The 23,016-nt window shown below is 40.9% G+C and overlaps 1 protein-coding gene across 4 annotated transcripts in view; it reads left to right on the plus strand.

The window, feature by feature from the left end:
• Nucleotides 1-1,906: 1,906 nt before the first annotated feature.
• The window catches only part of KCNN2 (potassium calcium-activated channel subfamily N member 2), a 70,274-nt gene continuing 49,164 nt past the window's right edge, over nucleotides 1,907-23,016 (plus strand). For 3 of the 4 annotated variants that reach the window (XM_048291423.1, XM_048291424.1, XM_048291425.1), the window contains exons 1-3: nucleotides 1,907-1,970; nucleotides 2,213-3,459; nucleotides 3,641-3,736. In XM_048291423.1, coding sequence (XP_048147380.1) covers nucleotides 1,949-1,970; nucleotides 2,213-3,459; nucleotides 3,641-3,736 — 1,365 coding nt within the window. In that variant the 5' untranslated portion in view covers nucleotides 1,907-1,948. The remainder of the gene's footprint in view (nucleotides 1,971-2,212; nucleotides 3,460-3,640; nucleotides 3,737-23,016) is intronic. The other variant, XM_048291426.1, reaches the window with a different exon arrangement.

Below are 23,016 nucleotides of genomic sequence, written 5' to 3' on the forward strand. Positions count from 1 at the left end.
CCAAGCAACTAGACAAAATATCTAAAAGCTAGTAACAGCACTGTCCTTGCATTTCAACAAATAAACAAGATAGCAGGAGTAGAGGTATAAAATTTGGGACTTGTGACTTCTATACATGAATTAGAAAAATAAATGCAATGATTTCCCCACAGAGAAAAAAGATACCAAATATTTTGGTGTAACAAGACTTTAAAAATATTTTTTTCTTCTTCACAATTCTAATATAAGCTTCCATGATGAAAGCAGATGAAGTTACAGGACAGAGTCTTGGTGACTTCTAAATAAAACATGGAGATTTACGAATTTCTTAAAAGGCTTTTCAAGGTAAACTAGGTCATGAGGAATTTATCTTCTGTTAAAATGAAAGCTTAGGAGGAAGTACCTTTAAGCAAAATTAAGGACACAGCATGAATAGAAAAGGAATGATGAAACCTCACCTATCTAATCTTTATAGTTCACAAAACATGTATTTTGAAAGCATGCTTCAGCATGACTTTTATTTACAGAACAGTAGAAGCCCAGGTCCCCAGGGATTTTAATTTTCAAAGATTCTCGAGATTCATGTGTGTTTCAAAACACAGGCGAGATGGGACCAGTGAGACAGAATTACAGCACCGTGTTTTTTCAAAGAAAACGGAATATCTGAAGCTGTGTTAAACAGCCTGCTTGTTCTTAAAAATAAAAGCACCTTCTCTCTTGGTCATTGGTGTTCAGGGAAACTAGTGTGATATTGAGCATCCAGATACACTTTAGTGTAACTTAAAAACTGAAGTATTTTATCATTCATGCAATGAAGCGTGTATTTTTATTCAAAACTTGGTGTAAGATGAATTTTTATTTATCACAAAGGATTATGATGCTGTGTATCATATATATGCCTACTTATGAGTGCATTTACAAAATAACATGCTATGTAAACATACTCAAATTTTAGTCTGTCTCTAAATAATTTATCTAAGTTGCAAACCATGATATTTACATTAGTGAGGGTTGTTTCATTGTGTGGGTGACGTGTGCTTGCTTTAAAAGGTACATCTTGATTAGGAATTAACTATTTTAAATTTTATAACAGAGCATATTTTAAAATTTTTTTAATGACAGTGCCTCACTCATCTTTCTAAACTACAACTCATCTAAGGGTTTCAAAGGAAATTGAATGTCACGGGAGACACAGAAATTACAAGAACGCAGGCTTTTATCTTAGAAAGGCTTGGTGGGTTTTGTCCTTAACCTTGTTGAGACATTAAAGATGTAAGGAAACCTTCCAGGCTATCAAATATTGACTGGGGGAAAAAAAAAATAATAAAGGAAGGAACCCCTCTTATAGTCTTGCCTAGTTGACAGGAATGACACAGCTGTAACAAGGTAAATCACTTTTCATCTTCATCATTCTTTCCTTAAGGAATCTTCCCTTAAATAAATGCAGAAAGGAGAATTTACCTGGTGCAGACATTGCTCTGCCTAATGGAGCTGCCAGAGTTGATTACTCAGTGGGGGCTTGGGAGGCAAAGAAAAGGGAAAAGGCAAAATGGTAGCAGACAACCGGCTTCAGGACTGTGCCGGCAGTGCATGACAGGGAACCGGAGCCGGAGTGGAACTACTCAGTGACACCGGTCCCGTCTCACGGCACAGCTCCTGCCGACCCGGCGGAGCGGCTCTCCAGCCCCGAACCACCCCCGGCTGCCGCCGGCCTCACACCCCGGCTGCGCCTCTCCCTCCTCCGTCTGAGGGAAGAAGAAGCAGCCGGCAGAAGCCGTGCGTGCCCCCACCCGTCCTCCGTGACAGGCCCGGCATGTGCCGGGGAGGGCTCCCCGCTCCCCGCTCCCCGCCGTCGCCGCGGCCCCTTCCAGCTCCCTGCGGCCCGGGACGGCGGGACGGGAGCGAGCCCGACGCTGTGTTTTGCAGGGCGGAGGCGGCGGCGCTGCTGGACAGCTCCGGAGCGGCGCCCATGTTCCGGAGACGGCGCAGATGTGAGTGGGGAGCCGGGGAGAGCCGCCGGGGAGAGCCGCGGCGGAGCCCCTTCGCCGACAGGCGGGGGCGATCCCGGGAGCGAGCGCGCTCCCCGCCCCCGGGAAGCCCCGGGTTTCCGCGGCGCGGGCGGGGCGGGCGGGGGGCGAGGGCAGCCCTCACCTGCGGGGGGCGGGGGGCGGGATCCCCGCGGGCGGCGGCCCCGCGCCCCCCCGCTGACGGCGCGGCCGGTCCGCCCCGGCAGGTGACGTGATGCCCGTTGTTTTGGTGCGCCCGACCAATCGCACGCGGCGGCTGGATTCTACGGGAGCCGGGATGGGCCCGTCGTGGCGGCAGCAGGACGCTCCCCTGCCGACCGTCACGCATTGCGCAGGGTGCACCACCGCCCGGTCCTCCTGCGGCTTTAACGGCCCCGGCATGGACCCGCCGCGCCACTTCCCGGCGGGCTTCGGCCCCGAGCAGCAGCAGCAGCAGCAGCAGCAGCAACAGCAACAACAGCAGCAGCAGCAGCAGCAGCAGCAGCAACAACAGCAGCAGCAGCAGCAGCAGCAGCAGCAGCAGCAGCAGCAGCAGCAGCAGCAGCAGCGCCCGCCGGCGCCGCCGCACTGCCAGCAGCACGGCCAGGACAAGCAGAGCCTCCTCCAGCAGCAGCAGCAGCAGAGCCCGTGCCTCCAGTGCAACAACTGCGCCTACTACGGGGCTGCTGCGGCAGCCGCGGGGGATAACCTGCCCCTGCTGCTCCGCGCCTCCTCGCCGCTTTCGGGCGCCTTTCGGACGCACTCCTCGCCGCTGTCTTCCGCCGCCTCCTCCCGGCACGGCAGCCAGCTGAACGTCAGCGAGTTCACCCCGTCCAGCCATGCTGGCGCGTCCAGGCAGCCTCACCAATATTCCCAGTACCACCAGTGCCATAGCCTGCAGCAGCAGCAGGCAGCCAGCCCCAGCAGCAGTGTCAGCAGCAGCAGCACTCACCATCATCATCACCATCATCATCACCACCACCATCACCAGCAGCAGCAGCGCCGGGAGAGCAACCCCTTCACCGAAATAGCCATGAGCAGCTGCAGGTACAACGGCGGCGTCATGCGGCCGCTCAGCAACCTGAGCTCGTCCCGCAGGAACCTGCACGACCTAGACTCCGAGTCGCAGCCGCTCCAGGCGCCGCTCGCCAGCCCCGCCGCCGCTGCCGGCTCTGCCCCCGCCGCCGGCAGCCCCACCGCCCCGGAGATCGTGGTCTCCAAGCCCGAACACAACAACTCCAACAACCTGGCGCTCTACAGCTCCTCCGGACCCGGCCCCGCCACGGGCAGCAGCAACAACGGCGGGGGCAAGTCCAGCAAGAAGAAGAACCAGAACATCGGCTACAAGTTGGGACACCGCCGGGCTCTCTTCGAGAAGCGCAAGCGCCTCAGCGACTACGCGCTCATCTTCGGCATGTTCGGCATCGTCGTCATGGTCATCGAGACGGAACTCTCCTGGGGCGCCTACACCAAGGTACCAGCTCGGGCGGCAGCCGGTCCCGCCGCCCGCAGCCCCCCGCCCCGTCCCCGTCCCGCGGTGTCCCCGCTGTCCGGTGGCGCGGTGCCGCCGGCCGCCTGCTCGAGCCGGGGTGGCGGTGGGGAGGAGCAGCCCCCCGCGTGGGTCTCTGAGGAACGGTGCTGTCTTTTTCTTGCAGGAGTCTCTGTATTCCCTCGCTCTGAAATGCCTTATTAGCCTCTCCACGATTATCCTGCTCGGGCTCATCATCGTGTACCATGCAAGAGAAATCCAGGTAACGTTTCCTTCAGTGGGACAGGGAGAATTGCTGGCTTAGGTAGGGGTGCGAGGCGGTTTGTCCAGGGGAGCAATGGTGGTAAGTACTGGGCGCGTCCTGCTGCTTCAGAAAGCAAACGTGGTCTCTGCAAGCCTGCCGAAGTTGGTGAATGGACCTCAGCCCTGGAGACGGGCACCATACAACGGGCAGAGAGGAGCCAGGAACCTCTGCCTGCTGGGGAATTCTGCCTGCTAGGGACTGTCGCCTGCAGTTATGCTATAGGATTGCTTAGCCCCGAGGTTATAACATGCTTTCTAGGTGATGTGCCTGTCATCTCCTGTAGCAGCTGTACAGCAATAGTCTTTTATTTCCCAATGACTAAATTTCATGCTATGCATTTTCTCTTGACGGCAAGGTTAATGGTCTTCACTGTGCAAGGTATGTAATCTTCACCCTGCTGTCTCAGATAGGAGTATACTCTAGGAGAGTGCTTAGGAGGAGGGGGAAGATTCATGCTTGACTTTTTTATTTAATGCTGCACAGCATCTAGGAATGTGACCTGAGAAAAGTGTCAGGAAGGATAGGGCTAAAGGTACGAGGAACATAATGGTCAAAACTATAGAATAAATCCCACAGATACTGTCACAGGTTCTGTCCAAGTGACTTAGGTCCTAATTTCAGTTGTAATTTTTTTGAATAAGAAATTAAAATGTAGCATTTCAGCTCAGCTGAAGTTTTGAAGGGAAAAATACCTTACTCATAGATACAGTGCTTTTGCTTTTTCAGATTAGAGACTGCTTAAGCTGAAGACTGAAATGTCAGATTTCAAGTGCAATGAAGACTTTTCCACTGGTACCAGTCAGTTAAATAAATAATAAAAAAAAAAAAAAGAAGAATTGTATAGTATACTGCTTCTGTGCAAATGAAAGCTGTAGTTTCAACATGAAATGGTACATAGTCTCCTACTTAGGGTAGTGTTAGAGAAGTACTGTGTTGCTGAAGACTTTATGGCAAATTGAATCCTGTTGTACAGTCTTTGCACATGCAAAACTTCTTTTCCTGGCTCAGAACCCGGTTTCTCTGCATGAATGTCAAGGATATTGAAAGCCGTTTAATGGTATTGTATTGAGTAAACAAGTGTTCTGGAGAGAGAGCAAATTTATAAGCTATGGGAGTACTGATGAACAGGTTTCTTTATCAGTATAAAAATAAATAAGTAGCACTCCTGCAGCGTGGGAGACTTCTCTGGTGTATCTTCCCACAAATGTTTTTTTCAGGCATGAAAAGCAAAGCTGAAAACAAGCCCTCTCTAAATGTTTAAAATATTCTATGCATTTTCCAGAAACTTTAAATGGAAAGTTTTATGAAAGTTAAATAATTGTAGGTCTGTGCAGGTCCCCAGCTTATACTAAATAGTTACTCCAAGATTCGATTGTTTGTTGGGTTTTTTCAGGTAAAGAGTTAGAAATTTTCATTGTCCTGGGAATCAGATGGACGAGGAAAAAAAAAATTTAAAAATTGTCATTCTATTTTGGTTGTTTTTTTAACCGATTGTTTTAAAGAACATCCTCATATTTGCAACTACTTTTAAGGAGTTATGCAATCTTATGACTTAGTCACGGTTAATGTAGTTTTCAGTGCTGCCTTACAGTGCGGAACACAAGTATACCTGCCTGTAAAACAGCAGTACCCCATGTTTTGGAATGAGAGACACCAGAAACTGCAGTAGTCATGACAGTGCCTGGAGGAGATGCAGCTTCAAGGGGTTCTGTCATTCACATCAAAAATGAAAAGTTCTCCGTTTCAAGGAGTTTGTTAGAAGGAAAGGGCGAAGTACCCTCCGTAGCTATTAGATATCAGCTTACTTTTGAATTTAAGCATAGTATGTTTTTCTCCACACACTTGACTTTTAAAAACTAGGATGATGACAATGCAGGGCAAAGGCTATGTCAATTCTACGATCATAAAATTTATGTTGCACTAGACACCTGAAAAAAAAAAGTACCTTTAAAATCCTTTGGCTTAGTGGTGTACATAGTGTTCTCCAGGCAAAAGAAAATAATAATGTAATGTTTTTTAAATAACCTTTAAAGCTGCCTGTTTTCTGAAGGCAGACATGTCTTTAATTCAAGCAAATGTTCTGCTCTGTGCAGAAGACTGAATAAGGTCTGTAGAACAGAGGCCACAGATGCTTGGTTGTGTCCTGGAAGGCTTTTTGCACCAGCTATATGTCAGTCCTCCTGATCCCATTGGAACATTCCTTTCTGATTATTATCTGAAACATACTTAAATATTTGTTATAGTGTAAATAAGCAGGAAGTCATTGAGAGAGGGGAATTTGTTCCATAGAGCAGAAGAAGGTGGCTGTATTCAGCTTGTGGCTGTCGTGTCTTTCATAGTCTGGTGGGAGAAAACCAGCCAAAGCATAAGTAGATTTTTCTACAAAGCATGAGGCAAAAAAATGCTGGGAAATAAGGAACTGACAGTCTAGTAGTTATTACTGATTGTAGGATGAATACGGAGAAACTCCTGGTGACCTAAAATGCTGGCAAGTGGCAGTTAGCTTTTTTGTTCTTTTCATTAGTCTTTGACCTTGATTTATTGGTAGGAAGATCAAACAACCATGCTGCAAGGATGTCCATGGGTCAGTGCCTAGCAGCATAGCAGGTGGCTTTAGTCTTCCTATTGAAATGACATTGCTTGTATGTTTTGTTTTGAAAACAGTCAGTTAAACCAGTCTCTAGAGTTTGCCTGCCCCAGACTTGCTGCTTTTTTTTAAGGCAGTTGGAAGGGAAGTTTATAAAGTTGCCAAGATTCTTCCCAAGCCGAGAAGTGATACGTAAGAAGCAACGTAAGACGACTGAGTTCTCTTTTCGTCTTTCCCCGGGGTCTGACCGTGGTGGATGTGCGGTGGGGAGCTGGAGCACCTCGGGTGCGGCTGGGGCGGTGTAGCGGCCGCCTGTTCAGCACCGCAGACAGCTCCGCGCGGAGCGCCCGGCCCGGGCGGCGCATCCCGCAGGGCGCATCCCGCCGGGCACATCCCACCAGGCACATCCCACCAGGCACATCCCGCCGGGCGCATCCCGCGGGGCACATCCCGCCGGGCACATCCCACCAGGCACATCCCGCCGGGCGCATCCCGCGGGGCACATCCCGCCGGGCACATCCTACCAGGCACATCCCGCCGGGCGCATCCCACCGGGCGCATCCCGCCGGGCGTGGTGTCAGCCTCGCCGTGGAAACCTGCTACCTGCACGGCTTTGTCTGGGGCTTCCCAGGAACTTGCACAGAGCTCTGCATCTGGCAGACCAAAGTCTCCAGACGGGTGGGAACTGCAGTAACTAGACAAGGCTAACTGTAGGGATGCTGAGTAGTCTTGTGAGATACTGATAATGTTTAAATATTTTCAACAAATAAGTTTTCAGTGATGGCACTGTGTTATTCTGTATAACTCTAGGAATGAAAATGTGAGCTGTTATGAATTTTAATAAATGTGAGTTAGTGTTAAGAATACATTGAAAGTCAGTTGAAAACAGTTGGGTTCAAATGTTAATTCATAGATTACATTATCATTTCTAGAAAAGAGGATAAAAATTGTGAGCAAGTTTGCTTCACATCCTTCCCCTTTCTAGAAAAAAAATCCTACTGGACAACAGTAACGGAGTTGAGAATAGTGATAAACCCAAAATGTGTGTTCACTTTTTGTTCCACTTTTGTCTTGCCTATAATTCTCTTAAAAACATTACACTTGGGAGATAATGAAATATGCATCGCTCTCTCTCCAGGCCTGTGTTTTTGTTGATTCAGTTCTTCAGAACAAGTGCTTTGTGTTTGAAAGATCAATGGGAAAAACGTAATTCATCATTATCCCGGACTAGAGAACAAGTATTTTCTCTGACTGTTACTCCAGTTGAGAGTTTGAAGAGGTGAAGGAGGGAAGAGCTAAAAAGACAACATTATCCAATTACCATAATAATTTTTGATATATTAATTATCCACTTCATGCATAAACAGTTTGTTACTTAATACTATTTTACATAATTAAAGCAGAGGCAGCATGTAACATAATTAAAATTGTATTCCTTAGAACTTACTGTTCCATTCCACATTTCTCTAGTGGAATTTGATCCATAAATAAAACAGAATTTAAGAAAGTTTAGGGTGGCGATTTATATTACAAACCCGCAGTTTTTCTACTTCTATTTAAAAATTGACCTCTCTGCCTATCTCTAGTACTGTTGGAGATAGAAATGCTTTCTAACTATGAACACCTGAACTTCTACTAGCACTTGCTTGTATTACTAAGAGCAAAAGGTTTGAAATCAAAATTCTGTGAGACTGCCAGTCGGAGATCTTTAATAGCTATAGCCCAGTATTTCCAGAGAGATGGTGGTCAGTGGAAGAATATATCCACTGGAACACTTCTTTAATGCTGGACTGCTTAGTGTATCCCTTCTGTAAATGAACATACTGCCTGTCCTGAATAATAGTAACCTGAGTATTGCTAACCTGTGCTGTCCCGGACAGCATCTGAGCCTCCCTGAGACAGATGCTGTCACTCATGCAGAAACATGAAAGGTATTGGTATTTGTTAAAGCAAATAGAAATCTTTCGTGTGTATATGTGTGTGCATCAGCTGAGGTTTCTAACCACTTTTAAAATGTATTGCTAGGTCATACTTTGATAGAACACCCATGGAAAGGCTTGCAAACTCCGAGGTTAAGGTTAAGCCATTGCTTTCACAGCAGAGCCTCCCAGGGCTACGGGGAAAATCCACTGTCAGTCCCTAGATGGTTCTGAAGTGATGGGAAAATAACATGCTACTGATAGATTTAGAGTGAAATATTTTCAGTCTTCATTAGCTTTCTATGAAGTTACCACAGCTGAGAGCCCAAATGTCTTGCTGAAGAATCAAGAATCTTCTTTTCCCTGTGCCTGAAAACTTGAAAAAATGGAACAAGCAGTATCAGGTAACAGAAAAGAATGGTAGTAAATACGTAATACCTGTTTATTGTGCAAATACATCCCATAATGCATGATGGTAATAAACACAGTTTATGGGAGTTTCATTATCTTACTGGCATCAGTGGAAAGTTTTGTGGTAAAAAATTCGCACTTGTGAACAGTTAAGCCCCCTTACGGTTTCTTGTCATAAGAAGTAATGCTTATTCTACAGTCTAACTTACTTATTTTTTATTTGTTATTTATTTGTTTCTATCCATGTTATCATTTTGCCTTCACTGGAGTGGTACATGTGCATTCCCTTGTCTTGCTGGCAACCTTTTGACTTTGTGTGGAGTCTGGCTTGTCTTTGCTTTGGTGTATTGATGCATCAGGGATTGCTCACACAGCCTGTAAGTCTTCTGCTGAAGAAATGAATGAGTTAGACTAAGAGCACAGAGAGCAAGTCTGATGAAAAACTGGTGCAAATCAAGAAGTAAACTTAGAGTGTTACTTAGCCTGATCTGAAGTCTCTTGAGAACCAGTCTTTTTTTTTCTACTTATTCTAATAGACTTTGAGTCAGGCAACAAAAAAAAATCATTGTGTGGCAATTGACCAAAGATACAGTAATTTCATGTGCAAATTCAAAAATTCCCCTCTACCAATTAAGTTTAATACACATTTCACATCTGTAATGAGCAGCAGAAAATCACATAGGAATCCAAGGACGCTGTATTTGACAAATTAACACCATATCTGTCAAGTTAACACTTTAGAGTATTTTCATGAAAATACTTGGTTTCAGTTCTGTTCAGTACATTTTTGGTAGTTTACATGTGCAGATCCTGTTGATGTAGGAAACACTGTGGGTGCCCACTGTCTCTGAAATGCAGCACTGCAATGCATATGGCATGGAAGGCAGGCTCGAAAATCCTTTAATGGTGGTCAGCCTTGGAAGGGGCAATAAAGTTAATCATACATTATGCCTGTATTTCCAACAGGCTTCATTAGATCCTAGGAGGAGGTGGTACCTGGTGATCGGTACACTGAGTGATTGGTCCGGCCATACCTAGGATTATCTATTTATATCTGGCGTTGTTCTGAGCGTTTTTTAATGAGGCTGTTAGAAGTTTATCAAAATACAGCAGTGCATTATGAGGTGTGAGAAGGTACGTCATTGCCCCTGTTGGAGGAGAGAGAGCATAGAGAACATTTGTAACCAGAGATCAGATTCTGGATTTGTATAAATTGTGTATCTTAGCTGAAATGAACAGATATTGTTGTCTGCAGTATTAGAGGCATTCTGCATGCCCATCCTAATGTGAAACTATTGGACATGTCAGATCATTCAGCTGTGGGACCTTCAGGTTAGGAAATTCTATCAGGTACTTGACTGTAGCTCTTTTTTGCCTGACTGAGTGAAAGTGTGCCAACACTGACAAGTGTACATTAGTGCTTTTTTGGTTTTGGTTCTGGTTTGTATGTGATCTACTAAATGTAGTAGCTTGGGCTTTGAGTTTGATTTGAATGTATTGGACATCTGTTTTGAGAGAAGATCAGAACAAGAATGGCTGCTGTTTAGGACTTTGGAGAATTAAAATGTTCTCTTTCAATCAGCTGTTTTCACCCTTGATGATGAAAGTTGTCACCTTGCCTTACTGAAGGATAAAGTACTGCTTTGAGCCTGTGAAGCTCCTTTTAAGATTACCACTAAGAGAAGAGGCTGTAATTGGTCTTGTAATTAGCCTTCAGGTAAGCTGGGAATATCGGTCACTGTAAAAGTTTTCTTTTATGAGCTGAGAATAAGCTATAAAGTATTCAGGAATTTTGTGAGGAAGTTTTCACAGCTCTGTTCTACTGAAATGAGAAAAGTTGCATATCATGATGACACACAAACACAAACAGAATTTAATTTTTTTCATGCTTTTTTAAATTTAATAACATAAAATACATTACATTGAAAAATGTGAATGGAAAAACTTCTGTTCAATAAATGTGATATGAGAAATACACAGTGAAATATTTGAGGATCAGATTCTTAACACATAATGAGTGCTCTAAATTGAAGTGCTCTAAAGATTCAATTACTTTAGGTACTCACAAATATAGACCCCTTAGTGTGATTATTCTTCGTAGAGAAATATCATGATGTATTCTAGATTCAGTTGTGTAAATTGACCTTGTACCATTACTTTAATGAAAGACACATTAAGAAATTTCTTCATGTGTCTATCAAAAGATCAGAAGAGACTGTCATGAGAACATACTTTACAGCTAAGAAATAATTCTTTTGTAAAGGCAGCAGTCAAACATGAACATTTATACTTTAAGCTGGCGTGTCTGAACCCAAGCTTTTGCAAACAAAAGTGTTCAGTTAATATCGTGCATAAATATTTTCATAATTGCAGAGTATCACACATTTGTTAGTTACTGATTCATTTACTTCTTCCTTCTTGAACAGTCCCTGCAATTGTTCCCTTCATCTGTGTGAAAGCCGTCCTTAATAAGCATAGGTTTTACTGACATTTTTTAAATGGGTGTGAATATTATATATTTCATGAAGGAGTGAGAGGAATGAGTTCTGACAAGCAATGTTTGCATCTTCTAAGGTGATTCCTATTCTCTTTCATTTTGTTGGAGACAGACCGATCTTTTGGAATTAAATTCCTTTTAAGGAAATTCTAAACCTTTTTGTGACAGATGGAAATGCTCCTGTGTGTTCCATATAAAGTAAAGCAAAAGGGTAAGCCTCAAATAACTTTATATTTTAAAGTCCTGCTCTTAGTCTTTTCAAGAGTAATGTGCTCTGGGTTTGTTTTTTTTCCTCTAGAGAAACAAATTAAAACAAAATCTTGTGATGAAGTAGCAGCTTCTAAACTTCCATGCATACTAATACTATACAGTTATCTTGATGTATAGGGGAGAGCTGGTTCTGTGTTATTTGACTGACCAACAGAACTGTTTATGGAATTCTAATTGAATACAATCACAGAGTTACTGAAAGCTGCAGGAGCCATAAGGGTCAAAAAATAGAGAGTTAAGAGGCTGTATAGGTGTAGCTCTTAAGTATAATTCATCTTGCAAAAACCCTGTTTGTAAAAGGGTATATTTGAAATTAAAAATAATTGAGAAGTAAATATATGTGGGCTGATATCCACAGATTTTATTTTCACTTGTGGATAAAGAGCTTCCTGAGCTTTCTTATCTGTATTCTGCAAAAAATAATGTTCCTTGTAGTATTTCAGAGTGTAACTGTGTGTCTTCCATAAACAGTTATGCATCAGTTCTGTGGTTCAATGAGTAGGTGTAAGATAGCCTGAAAAGAAGGAAAAGCTTTTATAACAAGTATTTGTATTGTATAAAAGTATTGTATTATAAAAGGCAATTACCTGGACAAGTCCTCACATTTTTTCTGTCACTTAAAGGATGTTTTTACAAAAGGAAACATTGAGACTAAGAGTTCAAGTGCTGTGGACGTAATCTGGGGATGGCTTCCTAGCAAGATGTGAAGCTCAGGCTTGCCTATCTTGTGGTCTTATGCTCAGATCAGTCATTTGTCATGTAAATAAAGACACTGTAATTGCCATCCATCTATGCCTATAATTTTCAAGAATTATATGCCTACTTTAGCAGATGTCCCAAAAACTGCAATGTAAAATGAATGCAGTGGTCTACAGTATGTTCTAATGAGATACTATTCTTTATGAAGCATTTTATTGCTATTGAAATAGTTTATTCCATCTTTCATAGCTCTGCGAGTTCTGTAGCATTACTACAGGTATACCCAGTCATTCGCACCTGCCCTATAACTGACCTCTTATGGTAGTGTCTTTCTCTAGAGTAATCCATTAGGAAGCAATGCTTCATCTTCAGTCACTTAACAAAATAAAGATTCATTCTAGTCGGTGATAGGTATTTCTTGTTTTGTGACGGTTTGTTACACTTTTAAGAATATGATCTGTTGCAGCCAGAGAACAAGGCATGTCTTTAATTAAAAATAAAAATGGCACAGTAACTTTGATTCAGTCTGCACCATAGCATCCATAAAATCCACATACATAAGAAATCTGAATTCCGTCTGGTACCTGCAGGAAGGCTGAATGTCCAGGTGTGGCTTGACATACAAAATAAATTACCTCCTACCTAAACAAATAGCAAAAATTACTAGAAATAATGATCCTGAGCATTCACTGATAACATTTAAGTTTAAAGATGTTTTCATCAAAATTTTTCTCACTGCATTTCTGATACAGTATTAGTTAGCATTTTTACACCAGTCATGTGCAATTGAGCAGTATTTTGACTTCAGAAGAGGATCTGTATTTGTGAGTATCTAAATTAGTGGGATCTTTAGAGCAATTCAGTTTAGAGCATCCTTATTATGTGTTAACGATTTGATCCTCAACACCTTTGTTATCATTAAAATATTTTCTCAGGAAGACTTGAAAGCTCTTGAACAGAAACTGATTTATGAATAAGCTAAGGTTCTCTTAACCCACTTCCCTTTGGCTATTTCTCTGCAGTAGCAATAAAATTCAGTTTTGACCATGCAGCTACTATAGCCAGATTATAGCGGGTTCCTTTTTTGTAAATTCCTCTGTAGTATACTACCCATGAGTTTTTCTTGGGCTCTACATAAGGAGTTGGCTGATATAGCAGAAATTCTCATCCGTCCAAATTCAAGTATAACTGAAAAGGTACCCTATGGCAGCTGCTACAGAACATGATCCTTACCTGAATTGTGTCATGGGTAAAGTGGCTTCACACTAAGACCACGTCATTCTTTTGCCCTTATTCAGGATTAGACTTCATGGTAAAAGCGAATAATTTGCATTCTGTTGCAATTTTTGCAGTATGATAGTTTAGAATAATTAAAACTCAATGTGTTAAGATAGACAAGTGCTACACCTGATGTATTGCCAGTTCAGTTTCAGTATAGTTTTAAGACAGTTTAATAGCACAATGTTTAAAGTAGGTATTGAGATAAGACTACCCATGGCCAGTCTGATTTTCAGATTTGGTTGTCAGATAGGAAGGTGTTTGGTCCTCTTTATGTGCAGCCGTATATGAACAGACGTTTGTCTACCTCCCAGCAACAGAATGGGCTGCAGTGGAGTCAGATGAGAAACTTAACAGTGTGGCTGTCAGCAGACAGGCCATTCTTCTCTCCCACCATTTGGCACTTGGAAGGAAAAGAGGGGACAGGGTTTTTTTTTATATGCAGCCTGCAATCAGAGACGTCAGCTCATCCAAAATTATTAATTCTTGCATTTCACCTGTGCCTTTTGTATGTATGTTGTGGCTGATAACATCCTATATTAACTGCTGGACATCAGAATTTTTGCTGCTGTGGTGTGTCCCATTGAGCATAATGGTTGTGGAAAGAAAGCTTTCTGAAACACTTCTAATGGCAATTTTATGTTTAAATTGTGGACAATAAGGGGGTTGACTGCAGTCAATGCGAACGTGTTTCATGTATTTGGTTTCCAGAGATGTTAAAAAAACACCAGTTGCTTTGAGGACAGAGCATCTTCTACCTGAGATCTGCTGTAGAGCAGACAGATTTGATGAAGCTGTAACATTCAAAAAATTATTGGGCAGCAAAAAGAACTTCATGTACTAAGACATATGCTGAGATGATTTTTTTTCCTGAGGAAGCAGGTGTACTCATGATTAGTATTGATCAAGTAAAACGGTATTTTACCTATTAAGAAATACAGGTACCTGTAAAAAAACTCATGCCTATGTTTATTTAACCTGATGTTAATAACTGCGCTACTTAAAGATATTTTAAGTTGATCTTTGAAGCAGTTTGAAGACTTTATCAGCTATATGGTTTAGCAGCCCACTTTAGACCTTCTTGAGTAAAAGGTACTAAGGACATACCTTCTTTATTGCTGCCCCCTCAAAATTTTACTTGCCAGGATGAGTTACAGAGACATTTGAATAGAACCAAATGCCTTTAAACACTTGGAATTAGTGCATGACTATGTTTATTAGGATTTTTAAATATACAAGTACTTCTAACTCCATTCTGCTTTTCCTTCTGCACAATATACTTCCACTTATTTTAGTAGTCATGCTTTAGGACAATACTTGGATTTTATATTTCTATATTTGGAGTTGATTTTAACATACACTTGAATGAAATTCTGGGTTAAACAGAAATTCTGGGTTAAGACAGTAAAAAAACTTACAGGGACTTCATGATTCCTTTGGTGCTGATGTGTACTCACCCATTTTCATTTAAATAAAAATTTAATCCATTTAAAAAAAACACAAACATTCAGACTTTCTCACATACTTGAAGTATTTATGTAATAAGTAAATGCTAGAGGAGGAACTGAGAAGACAGATTCTTGTGTATATGACGTGTTGGTACCCATCATTTCCTAAAAACAAGTTCCTAAGTTTAGAGTCACTGTTGTACTCCTTTGGCAGAATGAATAAGATAGCTCATCTTATTTAGCCTCAGATTCAGTGTTTCTTCCTTTAACTTCTGTCTCCACTGAAAATATATTGCCAATTTCTTCAGAAAATATATCCTTTTTTTTAATTGGTTCCAGTTTTCCTAGTAGTAATGAAGCTGATCATCCCTGAAGAGAGTGAGGCTTCTCTCACAGTGGCAGATGGCAGTCGTTTTGGGAGATGGTGTTTTCTTCATGCAGTGATCCATAGAGCAAATTATTTTTAGTACTGAATGAATAAAAACAATTCCTAAATTAATAATTGTAAAATAATTATTTAAAATTAATAACATAAATATATTGAAATGTAGATTTCTTCCCAGCGACTTTTGCATCTGCAGGAAAAACGTAGAATGTAGAATAGAATTACTTTATTTCTGAGGTACTTGAAATGAGAAAAACATAGCACAGACTGCTATGTTTCTTGATAAATACATTCTAAAAGCTAGTTCTGAAATATTGCACAGTTACTTTGTAGGAAGATGTGCTGTGTTCTTCATATATGAAGTTTTGCAACTGCTGCTCCAGCGCAAAGCTAAAATCATCCCTTATTTTGATACCAATGTTTCAATCCTTGTACTACCAAGTTCAGTGTAGTAGTTGAAGCAGACCTAAAAGACCAGAAGAAATGTTTTAAGAGATTTTGTTTGATTTTTGAAGAGATTTTTGTTGCTAGAGATTGTTTTATTAGCATGGTTGTTTATTCAGTGTGGTCATTTTTTTATATTTGTGAAAGTAGACCTAAGCAATCCATTTACTTTGCAACCTTCCCTTTTCGATGTAATAAAGCTGGCACAGTTGATGTTCTGGTGCACTCTTTTAGCAGGGAGAGTGCGCCAGGGCAGGCCAGCTAAAGCACAGGGCATGCAAATTGGCAGCTGGTGGAAGCTGAACTCAGAACAAGATGTGTTGTGGCTAGGTTACGTGCTGGTAGGTTTCTTAAGGGCTGGCTACATCCAAATAACCTTCCTCAGTCCTTAGAGATGCTCCTGACTCCTCATCATTTTGTGGCCTCCTCTGGACCTTCTCCAGTAGCTGCTTGTCTCTCTTGTACTGAGGAACTGAACTGAACAGAGCACTCCAGATGTGGCCTCCCTAGGGCCGAGTAGAGGGGCAGGATCACATCCCTGACGACCTGCTGGCCACACTCTTCCCAATGCAGCCCAGGATCCCACTGGCCCTCTTGGCCACAAGGGCACTGCCAGCTCACGGTCCACTTGTCATCCACCAAGACTCCCAGGCCCACCTCCACACAGCTGCTCTCCAGTAGGTCATCCCCCAACCTGTGCTGGTACTTGGGGTTATTTTTCTTGCACTTGAGTGATGTTCAGAGCTTTGTTAAATTAGGCTGCTTCTGTATCTGTCTGGAGGACATTATTGATTCTCAAAGCCAGGCACAAGAGCTTTTGGAAACTTCTGACACTGGGTGGAAGCCTTCTACATGAGCTTAACGAGCTTTTTCTTACTGCTTTAAGCAGCCAAGGGGGTAGGATCTGAAGCTTTGGTATAGTGAAATAGCTGTTAAATTAAGAATATTGTTAAAATGAAGAAATACCCTTCATAGACATTAACTAGTAGAAATTCCTGTTTTGGTCAATTCAGTTGAGTCACATAGTAGTTATTCTGCTGAATATCTCAAATGAATATAGTCACCCTGAGTGGTGGACTTTTATTTATGGAGCTGTGATTCGTTCAAAGGTTCGTAAAAATTTGTGTAACTCCATATCTCTGTTGATTACAGATCTCAGGAAGCTCAGCTGTGATTTTTCAAGCAAGACTCCAAATTCAATTATACTAGGAAGTTTTCTTGTGAAATATTTTTTTTAATAATAAAAGTGAAAAAAAATTGGCTTTATATTAATTTTGCTTACAATCTATTAGTAATAGCAAGCTCATTATCTAATTACTTCGATTTTTTTATATATTTATGAGCTTTTGATGACTTCTTAGTTCAATCCATAATTGTGCTTTTCTCAGGGGTTTCTTCTTCTCTGTAGCATTGGGAAAGAAATCCTGATATCTTGGAATGTCTTTTCTATTTTTTTTTTTCTTCGTAGTGCTTGGATTTTGATTCTTAATACTATTACCTGCACAGAAATTCAGGAGGGCCTCACCTTCTTTGGGTGCCTGGAGCTCATACATGGATATAGAGAGACCTATATGAAAAGAAATTATGTACATCCCAGCAATTGCTAGTGCTATAATGATCTTTTGGCATTGTAGGTTGTTGTGGGGGGAGGAGGGGGTGTTAAGCTGTTTCATAGTTTGGGATGAAGAGTACAGCTGAAAATCTGTCCAGTACCATTTAAGAATATTGAGGAATGTTTCTGAATATCTTTAGAGAGAGAAAGCTAAAAAGAATAGTGTCAGCTTGTGGATTAAACCAGAAGGGAAATATGGGTAGGTGGAATTAAACTTTGTGGGCTCATGCAGGATTTAACCCTATGTCATTAATTTGATTTTAAATTCCTTTCTTTCTAAAAAATCTCTGTATTTTTTATAATGATCTGAGGGATAGATACTAAAAAAAGACACAGACAAACCTGGCAAGAGCATTGTTTAACACGCATCTGTATTTTGAAATGGCTGTGGTTACATGTGACCTGTCAGAGTAACCAAGATGTACTGTTCAGATTATTTTAATGTGAAGGTTTTGGTACTGCACTTCTGAAGATATAGTTCACAAAGACTATAAATGCTCTGAGCCTTTTTTATGCATCCCTTCCTGAGATGGTAACATTTAAATGCAGTATTTGAGAGAAGTATTTTGGGCCTGTTTAGCTACCAGGACACATTAACATGAAGTTTGCTTTACATACATGATTTATTTATAGCAAAATATTAATCATTATAAAAAACTAATTTTGCACAGAGATGTCAAATTTAAATGTACTATGCAAGTAATAATTTTTATGCTGAAACTAAGTACCAGACTTTTAAAATCTTCTGTTTAAATTGGGATGTTTATAGTTGGGAGGGGAATATGTATGCATGTGTACATGTCTAAGTAATAGAGCAGTCCGGCTTCCTCATTTGAATGAACTAAGCATGTCTCAGTTGGTAGATAGCTATGCCCGCAAGACCTTGTGGATCAATTTCTAGTGACCTACTAGAAAGTTTGCTTTTAATTCTGGATGTGGGAAACATTCTGGCAAAGATAGGATAGCCAATCCCTCATGTCATTTTGTGAAAAAAACATAATCTTTACCTTCTGTGCTTCGTATGTGCAGAAGGAGTTTGATGCCTCATGACTTCATGTGTATTAAACCCACTAATGTCTCTGATCTGGGACATTGTGCGTAGGGTGAGGAGTACAGCAGCTTCCAGGAACTCCTGTAGGCTCTCCAAGGTCAACATGCCTTTGGGTAACTTACAGACTATTTGATTACATGCCTTCCAATGATGTAAGAAAGTAATTACCATCTACTAGTTAGAGGCACCTGTGCTAAAGGCATAAGATAGCAATCTCCCATCAAGACTTGAAAATGGCTTTAAATCATTTTTACTTAATGAGGTGCTGTGGGACAGTAACTTGGCTTTTTGGAGTAGTGAGGCAAAACCAGTATCTTCTTCATTTACCATAATGTTTTTCTTTTTTTTGGTTGTGTAATTGATATTTTGCATGCTACACACCATAGAAAAACATAAGGTCAAACATTCTGGTAAGTCATCAATCCCAGAGGCTGTATTTTGCTACTTTAAATCATAGTCCTATCAGTTCTTTTATAAGATTTAAGTGTCTCCAGTATTCAACCGTTTTTAATTTGGATTCTTAAATTAAACAATTGCAACAATTTGCTCGTAAGTAAAGTTGATTTATTTTTTCCAAGGAATGCTTCTAGCACTACAGCTGATGCCACTTTATCACTGTTTATTGCTTCATTTTTACTCCTGTATTAATGTATCCCCACAGTGTTACATCAGGGTAGTGATACAGTTCACAGATTTGTTCTTTTGCCTGTAAAGGCCTTTTTTAAACATGACTAATTTCCTTGTTCTTTGCACTCACCAACATTTAGCAAATTAACTTCTCTCCTTTTGTTTCTCTCCTTCAGGGAGTCTCTGACCCAATTTGTTGCTGCAATCTATTTAGAATGCCTTTCTGTTTTTTCCTCTGGTGTTACATGAATGTAACACTGTGTAACACATAAGTGTTATGTAGGCGTACACATACCTATCTGTATAAATATCTGTCATATTTATTTTTACGTTTTTAATGTTTGGCATTACAAATATCAAGTTTATTTGAAGTTGAAGATTGATTCTGTGTCTTACATTCACACACAACAAGCTAGAAGTATATTACATAATTCCAGGTGAAAATAACTTCACACAAAGTGGAGATGTAGTGAAGTTATATGAGAGTTCTCTATTTGAAGAACCTTGCAGTACACTGATGAAGTACTTGCATTAGATTCTAACATGGAATAATTACAAAAAATTAGAAAAAAACGATGAATAGGCATAACATCTGTGACCTTGACTGAAGTTTGTCCTTCTCTGTGAAGTGCAGGACTCAAATCTACAGGAAGGTTCAATCACTCTCTTATTACAATCTCTTTTATTGCTAGCATCATTCCCATTCAGTTGAGGAGTAGTATCTTGAAATTATGCATGCTTATTGTAGCCAGATTGACTGAAATCAGCTAAGAGTGTGCATACATGCCCTTTGAATTGTGCTGTTCAGTTGTCCTTTCTCTTCTCCATTCGTGTTTCTCACTTGCTGAAGTGGAAATGTGCATAGCCAAGCACACAGGCATGCACAAATACCTCTGTATCTTCCAAATTAGAAATGAAGCTTGCATTCAGTAGATTGCATAATTGCAAGTATATAAAACGTATGTGATATCCTGTACTAATTTCTGTGTCATTTTTTATGTCCAAACTTAATTGTTATTCACAGCGTGTGGTTGAGGCCTGTTCATGTTCTGGAGTGTTTGATGTCCATCATGGTTTGAACGTAGATGAAGAATTGTAATGAAGTCATCCTCATAAATGTGATTTTGAAATGTTAATATTGTTATGAAATAGAAATGTTTGTGCTGGATCTGTGGTCCTTTGTGACTTCTGATGTTTTCTGCCTTTCATGTTTTTACCTCCTAAATCTCATTATATGAAAGCTTAAGATACTATCACTTTAAAATACTAGTTTTCTTAGAAGAAATTGTCACAGTTGAGGTCAGGGGAGGTTGATAAGGATCGTCTGTGTCTGTAAGCATAACCCATTCCACTGAGAGAAATTTCTCTCTATGCAGCATTTTAGGATTTCTTCAGCTGACAGGTGACTGTGTTATCAAGTATGTGTTCCGTAATGATGTCTCAATGTTTTTAAAAAAGTCAGTCATAAAGTAACATTATCTGCTATGAAAATGGTAAGATCAAATTTTAGTGCCTGTATTTAACTCAACATTCTTATATTCTCATCTTTTAAATTGAATCAGTTCTGAAGGTATAATTTTTCTTGAATTTCCTTTCTGCATATAGAATTCTTTTTGAAATCTATGAAGAGTCTATGTAAAAAGGGAGGAGAAAAGACCTTTGCTTTTTTCAGCCAATTTTGAAACTTTGTAGCACTGCCACTTTGACACGTATTTGATATGTATCTTACAATTGAAGTATTTAAATCTGTTGTAAATTTAGTTCATTTCTTTGTAAACCCACACAGCATTTGAGAGATCTGATATTATCTGTATTTTTTTCAGTCATTCTGGTTACTATTAATCTGCATTCTGGGTGTTCTATATACCTGGATTTCTTAATAAATGATGTAGCACTTCTGTGGTCTGACTGACAGCATTTGCAGGCTAATCACAAGAATCAAATGCATCAGAGCTTTCCAGTACTTTAAAAGTTTGGCCCTTCAAACCAAATAGTGCATTTGCTAAGTGCAAACCTGCACTGTTTTGGTAAGACAGACATAAATTGGCCTTCTCGTATCAATTCACATATCTAGTATCTGTAGTTTGCAGATTGACCACAGGTAAAAGAAACTGTATGTGCTCATGGTGCATACATTGAATCACTGAGTGTTTCATTAGATTAATTCAACAGTGTATGACTTTGTCTTCAATAATATTGCAGTGGAGATAAGAACTATGTAAATGTGGTGGTTTGACCTTGGCCAGCTCTCAGACCCCCACCCAGCCATGCTTTTGCTCTCCCTCTTCAGCAGCAGGAGAGAAAATAACATGAAAAGGCTTGTGAGTTGAAATAAAGATGGGGAGATCTCTTACAAGTTACTGGGAAAACAGGCACAATTGGGGGAAAATTAATTTTAATTTATTGACATTTAAAAGTAGAATAGGATGGCAAGAAATATTCTGCCCCACCCCCCTGTCCTGAGGATCAACAACTTCATTCCCCTAACTTCATTCCTCTATCTTCTCCTCTCTGTGCAGGGAGCATGGGAATGGCAGTCTGTCCACAATAGTTCCGCCCTGCCACTCCTTTCTCCTCACACTTTCTGTGCTGCTGTGTGGGTCCTCTCCGTGGTCTGCAGCCCTTCAGGAGAAATCTGCTCCAGCATGGAACTTCCATGGGCATTAGCTATTCTAAGGAGAATCTGCTGTGGTGTGAGCTTTCTGCAGCTGAGAGTTTTTTTAGGAAATACCCAGCTTGCTCTGGAGTGGTCACCTCCTGGGCTTCAGGGAATTGCCTCTTTTATCATAGTCCGTCCTCTCCATGGGTTTGTCTCTGTTCCAGTGGCTGGAGCACCTCCTTCCTCTTCCTCTTCTCTGACCTTAGAATTTCCATTGTTATTTCTCACATTTTTTTCTTCCACTCCTCACTGCCTGGGCCATGCTTTGCCCTTTCTTAACTATGCTTTCACAGAAGCGCCACCTGCTTCACTGGTGCACTCAGCTGTGTCCTGCAGTGGGTACTTTGCAGGGCAACCCTGACTGCTTCTTGCTGACACCATCCCTGCAGCCACCCCAGAGCCAAAACCTTGTCCCCTACACCCAGTGTAATAAGATGGAGAAAAAGAACAAAAGGGATAAAAATCAGATCCGCAAAGACAGAAATTTATTTTGGTTTGTTGTGCTCCTTACTATGGTTAACTTCTTTATTTCTTTTAGTATCAGTTCAACTACAATGAAGTTAATTTGAGGTTATCACTTTCCTAATTTGATAGGGCCATTTTCTGAAAGACAAACTGAAGGTATTTTGAGGAGGATGTAGAGTGGTTTTTTGCTCACTAAAAAACACATACAGGGAAATCAAGCTTGTATATTTAGACTCTTGAAAGAAGGAAGGGGGAGAAAAGCAGTGCGGATGAGTGGGGTTTTGGTGTGTATAGAGTGTTTAGTATGCTGAAAATACCTTTCTTACATTAAGGAACACATTGTGTACTTTGCCTTCTCACCCATTATTTTTGAATATCTAATTTTAAAAATTCTGCAAAAGTATTTTTTTTCCTCTTACCTGTTTACTGAACAGCCTTTTTTAGATTCAAACTGTAGTTGAAGTGATGGGAAGGCCTTCTGTCACTGAAATTGTATCTTCTTTGTACATATGGATTATGTTCCTCTCTAAAAAAAGTCTATTTGCAAGGTCTTGCGTATCTCCACTCTCAACTAGTGACAAGTACTGCTTGATTAGCTATTTATTTATTAAATCATCAGGCACGTAATTTGCTAAACAGTGTGAAATGTTTCAGTACCTTTCCTCCTGGGTGGCAAGTTGAAGGCCTTGATTGTGCAGCAGCCAACATCTGCATTTAATTTTCAACTACTAGTGGAGATCACCTGGCTGCCTGGGCTATTCTGATATTTGCTGGCTATCACTTCTATGTTTTTACCATGAGATATCTTCTTGAGTCTTTGTGCAGTTTCTCCTGTAGTTTTGCATCTTACATTGATTGGTATTGGTGCCTTGAAGAAAGCTTGATA

This window comes from Corvus hawaiiensis, chromosome Z, assembly GCF_020740725.1.
Source record: "Corvus hawaiiensis isolate bCorHaw1 chromosome Z, bCorHaw1.pri.cur, whole genome shotgun sequence".
NCBI lineage: Eukaryota > Metazoa > Chordata > Aves > Passeriformes > Corvidae > Corvus > Corvus hawaiiensis.